Here is a 6863-nt window from a genome sequence, read left to right as displayed (position 1 = left end):
TAAGTAAAAATTCTGTGCAACACATAAAGGGAAAGTTTACCATTTTCACTAGAAAAAAACACTGAGGGGCAAAGGATAGTACTAACTGAGAAACACTGAAGTCTCTTAGGTTATGTTTTTAAAATGTGTTCATTCATTCAAAGATTTTAAAATAGAAAAAATAAGTCATCTAATTCTGAAGAAATAAGTTTCTAAATAAGTACATCTCTCATTAATTTAAAATACATTCATCAAAATTATCAGCATGGATGATAAGTGATAAATTAAATGCCTGCAATGCATCATAACAGTAATTTTAATATTCAAATTATTTGATTGGATTAAGCTAAATGTTCTGTCCAGATAAAAGAAATTATGACTGACTAAACCAGTATGACTGCCTGTTTTAATCCCAGATTGCTTCTGGAGCTGCAGGGAGAAAAAAATCTATTGATTATTGAAAATGACACAATTTATAAAGCACAAGTGTCCCCATTTGGTTTCTAATGAGTTACCTAGTGGTTGCTCCAGTTCCTCTGATTTGAAAATCTGTCATGGGACTGCTTGAAGGAAGAAGCAAAAACACAATTTATTTTTGTTTCCAGGATGCTCAGCAGGTAATTAGTTGTAGAGACTGTGGAGTCAAATTTGCATATTCCTCTACTTTCTGAAACAAATTATTACTGTCCACACATACAGGTAGCTCTTTTCCAACTCGCAGTTTTCACTGAGTCAGTTTCATTTGGTGTGGTGGATACGGGGCCCTTTTGTTGCTGTAATGGGTTAGCTGACCAGAGAGCATGGGGCTACTCAACCCCCCCAGCAATGGGCCACGCCCCATGGGAGGGGAGAGGAAAGCTGCACTCCATTCTCTGGAGACCAGAGACACTGTCACTGGATAGTGGAATGCTGCAGCTGTGCTCTGTGCCTGTACGCATCTGGGGCTCCTTCTTTCATGGTGTTGGTTGCACTGACCCTATGTATTAGAAAAAAAACAAAGAAATTTTAGAATTCACATCATTCCCAATCTTTAACAAGGGAGACTTTAATAGTAGTGGTTGAAGAATAGGCCTGAAATAGGCAACACAAAATGAACCCAATCCCAGACCACTCTGTACTCAATTTTTTAAAACTTGAAATAGTTTGGTTGGTTGAGACGACTCAAAGGACTGTGCGTTACCTGACATTGCTCTTTAGTGTTCCCTGTGTATCTCCCCTTTCCCCATCTGGCTCACATGACTTGAGAACAGAGCTCGGGCTTTAATCGCACTTGCATTCCTATCCCCTGGCATGCTGCTCTGCCCCTCTTGTGGTGCTCCGCACTCAACCTGCACCAACTGATGTGGCTGAGAGCAATGAATATGGTTCTATGGGCCAACCACTAATATAACCTGCATTTTAATAGGTTTTCCAGGAGCAGAGAAGGAATGGGCAAAGAGCCAATCTTGATCTTTTATCTCATTCTCTACTCTCTTCCCACCTCCAGTTGCTATGTGCACTTTCACCACAGGCATTTATGAGACAGCTGGACACAATAGGGCATGTGATCACTCATATTAGGAGACAGTTATATGAGTGGCCCTCAGAGAATGGATCAGATTGTTTGCAGTGGAGTGAGCAAAAAGAGAGATAGTTCAATCTATTCCTTAGTACTCAGCTGAGTCCTTCCCTATTTTCTGAATTTAACCATACTCTGGTCAAATCACTATACCATTGGTTAATTTGCAAAATTATATGTGCTTCTAAAGTAGATTACCTTTATGACAAAGAATTATGTTTTTTTAGCTCTTCAAGAAAAAGTAGTATGTTACTATAAAATATTCCATTACTTTCTAATAATGCTACTAATAACAACAAAATCCAAGCAACTTTTGAAAATGCTGAATGTTTTCATTACCTAGGTAACAACACTGGTAACAGTGTATATAATACTCTAATATTTACTGTAATTTTAAGAGTTAATTCTTAAGTGTACTTTAATATCCAGGGTCTTCCTCAAATTAGAAAGTGGAGGTCTACTGAATTGGATTCCATGGCGCTACATGTATGAGCAGTATATTTAGAGTACGTTTTTAAAATAAGAAGCCTATGTTCTCTCTACAAGGAAATCTGATGAGAGAATGGTAGTAAGCATATTTGTGAAGGGCAAATACCAGAAAATATAAGTGCAGCTTAAACACCAGCAGAGGAATTGTTTTTGTTGGCTCAAAGTTTCTCTGTACCTTTCTCAAGGCTATGATACAAAGCATATTCAACCTTGTTCTCTAAGTTGTGAAACAGATCTTTGATATCTGAGACTTAAAACCCAAGAAGCTTAGCATAACACAACTTTTGTTGTGTCAAAGGTATTGTGTCAAAGCATATCTAACTCCATTTCTACCTGAGGGAGATTGAGTTCCAGAACAGCCTGAGGATATGGGTTGATTTTGTGGCCCCTCTCCCAGGGGCGTGGCTGGATTTCCCAGGTGCCCAGCCCTTTAGCTGAGGGTTAGCCCCTGATAAGACCTGAATACTTCCTGATCCCTAGGACAACCCCCTGATCAACTTAAATTTACAGGAACCTTTCCTACTCCGACATGATACACATTTTCTAGGAGCCATTGACAATTGCCCTGGAATTATTCTTACAGCTACTGATATAAACCCAAACCTCAATGACTTCAAAACCCACCCTAACTCAAAATAAGGAGTCAACTCATGGTGTGCTTGCTCAGAGTTTTGAGTGAACACAGTAACCTCACATAAGACAGGAAATCAGTCCAAATATCTTTCTCTAAAACTCAATGGCATTTAAAACAATACAGCCCTGCTGCTCACAAAGCTTATCCAATCTAACTATTGTTTCTGTACTTAAATGAGACCTTTACCATTCAGGAAGGCATTCAGGAAGAAGGTGAAGATAACCACCGACCAGGCTCCTGGGAGGAAAACTGTCCAACATCTGCTGCCTGGCCGTCTGCGAGGGCCGCAGGGTGATTCCCATTGCTGAGACTCTGGTGTTCCTTTACAACCACAAACTACAGACGATAAAAGTGAGGGAGAGAGAGAACATTATATAACTGACAAATTATCTCAACATACGTGAAATCAGAGTTTATGGCTTTCTCGTGTTCATCCTATGGAAGCTGGAAGCTGAAACCTGAAAGGAAGGCCCTGTCAAATTTATTTCTCTGGCTAATGAAAAATTTAGTTTCAATTGGGAAATTTAATTTAAAGCAACCAGCCCCTACCAATACCTTTACTGAGCAATCTATCCTAATTCTAGAATCCCAACTTTTGGGTCAGGTGCTGTTTTCTTTTAAGCAATCCAAGAATCTGTAAGTGTTCTAACCATGGCCAATAGGCCAGAAAAATAGCATCTCATATATGTATGTGCCCCAACTTTTCCAGTGTGTGTGTGTTCAGTTAATAAAATCCATTTGAACATGCTGCCAAGTTCTGAGTAACTGAGGTCATGCATGGGGAGAGATAACTAACAGTGCAACTACTATTTGTAGGGATCCATCCAATGCTGTTTTCATGTTTGAACAGCGCAGGAACCAGAATTCTAAATGGCAGACTCAGAAAACATTTCCCTTTAGTCAATAAAATGATTATTTTTATTATTATTTGTAGTATTCACAATTGATGTGGTACTTGCAATAGGGGCTGACTGGAGTTCACTGGCTCACATTCACACCAAATAAATTAGATATTAAAAGAGATCAATGATAAAAGAAAAGAAAAGAAGGGACCCCAGGCCCCAGGACAAAGGCTATAGTTCGGTGAAGTCCTTCCCTGACGACCAGTGACTCAGAGGATGGGCTGCCCAAGGTTAGGTTTCAGCCGATGAAGCTTGATTGGCTCAGAAATGGGCCCCCCACAGGAAGGGGCCCATGATTCAGAAACACAATGAAGAAAAGGGAATGGATAAAAACCTTGTCCATATTTCTCTTTGAGACAAGCGCGGAAAGGAATGATGAGTGGAGATGATTAGGGAGGATATGTCGATCGTGGAAGAGTGGATTCCCTGAACATGTGTTTTCATTTTCTTATTTTCCCCAACACTAACCACCATCCTGTTTTGCAAAATCAATACACGGCTCACTATCTATGGGCACATGCCTATTATTTATGGCTCAAGTCAAACTTAGCCTCCTGAACTGCAGATTTTCAACCATATGTCTCTTTGTGAGAAGAACATAGGTTCCTGAGTCCTGGGCTGAGATGTGATGGCAGCTGATAGAACCAGGTTTGTTTCTGCTGCTTCTCCTCCTAGTCTGGGTGCTCAGCTCTCTCCTGCTCTCACTGATTCCTGCAGCAGCAGTTAGCATCGGCAACACTTAAGGTGGTGGTGGGGGTGGGGTGGGGGGAGGGATGAGCTCAGGAGCCCCAGTCCACCAGCTCTGAGCCAACATGCTGCTCAGGACAATGGCAAGTGCTTTCGATTTCCTAAAAAACAAGATATACACAGATTGTGTACCTCCTTCTCCCATGATTTAAGTCAGATGAATTAAACTTGCTACCCAAAACCTGAATGAAATACAACGTAGACTGAGAAGTTCAATCTAGAAATGATTTAGAAGTCCACTACGCCTTAAGGCCTCAAAGAACTGAGGACATTCTACAGCTAAGTTCACCCAGAATCACACACTTATGGAAACTCCAGAGACAGAAGGAACCTTAGAGCTCATCTAATTCAAATTCCTTGGTGTCCTAAAGAGGAAGCAGGGGTTAAGTGACCTGCTGAAAATTAGACAGCCAATTGGTGGGAGAGTAAGGCTAGAGTTTGTATTTCTTATTGTATTTCCATACTCAAATTCAAGCATAAAATAAGCATAAGCTGAATACCTATTACAGGCAGGACAGATGATCACTTGTTAGAAGTACAGCTACAGGAAAGCTATTCTCTGGGAATGCACATGGAGGCTGGAAAGTGGGCAAAATGATGTGGGAAGGACCCCAAAATGTGCCTTTGCCCCTTCATAATCTCTCCTTAAGACCCTTTCCCTGCTTTCCCACAAGTTTCAATCCCTTTTGGACCTGCCATATATTTCAGCCTCTTCCACGACATATCCTGCAAATTATACCAATAGCACACAGTGAACCAATCAAGTTATCTCTGACAGGTTTCTGGAAACAAAAATTCCAAGTGTTTACCCTGTCTCAAGTTTGCCCTCTAGTGTTCTAAATTCAATTACTGAAGTGGGTGATCTGAAGCATTTTAACCTGAGCACATACGGATGCCAGATAAAACACAGGGCACCTGGTTAAATTTGTATTTAAATCTACACTTCTGGTATTAGTATCAATCAAACTAGGTGTCTTATATTTTTGATTTGCCAAATCTGGCAACTATTTTGCTGCTGAAGTTCAGGGATTTAAAATGTTTGTGAGAAAAGAAATAGGAAGACAATTAGGAGAACAACCTTGGGTTTTTAAGACATCCATCCGAAGGGGATCCCCTAAAAACTGGGAAAGACTTTCCGCATACACATCAAAATCTAAGTTATAGGAAGAAACTACATAATAGGGAAAAAGACTGTAAGTTTCTTGTGCCAGTAAGTTATGGCACTACTGTCGCCTGTTGGGTTATTTCAGTTTAGGGCAGAGACCCCAACCCCCACCCCCGCACCCACCCAGGACCGCCCCACTCACTGTGGTGCCAGCAACATTAACACCCGCTGGAAGCTATGACAGCTGCCAGTCTCTCTGAACTCAGAAGAACAAGAAAAAAATGCACTGGGATTAATATAAAGCCAATTTCTTTATGTATTTTGGTCACATTACCCAAGGTTGGGGGCAAGAGGCCACCCCAGCCTCTCTGTCTGCAGGCCTGCTAACGCTCGCTTCTCTGTTCGACTCTTCATAAGGGTTTTTTGGATTTTTCGATAGCAGCTTCTGAGTCCTGCAGCAAAACCAAAATGTGAGACAATCTCAAAACCAAGCAAGAGTAGCCCGCTCAGTGGTGGGCAGAGACGACAACTGTTTGCCACTAAAATTTAGGTACTTAAAATGCATGGGAGAGAATAAATATTAAGAAAACTATGTAGAAACACAACTTTGGGTTTTTAAGGCATTATTTTCTGTAAAACTCTCCAAATAATGTTTCATGTTTCTCAACGTTCTGTGACATGTGGAACAGCAGAGTCGGGGTGACGCGGGGAGCTCTGTGTTTATTCATTCGTGGACACATCTACTGAGTGTCAGCCACACCCCAGGCACTGGGGTGTACTGGGGATGTACCAGCCAAACAATAACAAAAAACCCCTCTACCTTAATGAACTTAACAGTGTGGCGCGGAAGAGGGTGGTCTATGTATCACAGCAACCGTGTGAAACTCACTGGATTAGCTCCACTTTACAGTGAAGCCAGTGGGGCTGGAAGGTAGCAGTGACTCGACCAAGGCTCACAGCTCACTGGGGCAGCCCAGGAGCTGGGTCACAATGGAACGACACCCAGGCTCCTTCCCCTGGCTCGCTGCGCTCTGCTCACAGGCCTTACAGGAAGAACACAGAGAGTGGAAGGCCCAAGAGCACAGTGTCTCGTAGTTGCCAAGCCAAGAAATAGGCTAGATCTCCCGCCCCCAAATTCAGTTTTACAAAGACTTATTTGGTTGATAAACATCAGGCACTAAGTCTATATAATGCATGGTGTCATGCTCTAGGGGAGAGGGGGGAGAGGGAGGGAGCTCTAGTGTTAAGGTGATATCCCTGTCCTCAAAAGCAGTGGCCTCTAGAGGGAGAGAGACAGGTGTGTGTAACCCACAGAGCAGCAGCAGAGTGCAGGCAAGAAAGGAAATGTGGTGGTGAAACCGCCAGCCAGCCTCCAGATTCCCACACAGCACTGCTGTCTTGGGTCCACAGCAGCCTAACTCCCTGTAGGAGGGCATCCCCGGGGCCAGT

The 6863-nt window shown here is 42.3% G+C and overlaps 1 protein-coding gene across 2 annotated transcripts in view; it reads right to left on the bottom strand.

The window, feature by feature from the left end:
- Positions 1–786: 786 nt before the first annotated feature.
- Positions 787–6863, bottom strand: part of EGF (epidermal growth factor) — a 90023-nt gene continuing 83946 nt past the window's right edge. For both annotated transcript variants that reach the window (XM_045820289.1, XM_045820290.1), the window contains 3 exons: positions 5749–5866; positions 2847–2996; positions 787–955 (listed from right to left, as the gene is read on the bottom strand). In XM_045820289.1, coding sequence (XP_045676245.1) covers positions 2862–2996; positions 5749–5866 — 253 coding nt within the window. In that variant the 3' untranslated portion in view covers positions 787–955; positions 2847–2861. The remainder of the gene's footprint in view (positions 956–2846; positions 2997–5748; positions 5867–6863) is intronic.

The sequence above is a fragment of the Phyllostomus hastatus genome, unplaced genomic scaffold (assembly GCF_019186645.2).
Source record: "Phyllostomus hastatus isolate PE091 unplaced genomic scaffold, TTU_PhHast_1.1 phas_scaffold_39, whole genome shotgun sequence".
NCBI classification, from domain to species: Eukaryota; Metazoa; Chordata; class Mammalia; order Chiroptera; family Phyllostomidae; genus Phyllostomus; species Phyllostomus hastatus.
Note: the sequence above shows the minus strand (reverse complement) of the source record. Positions and strands in the feature narration are given on the sequence as shown.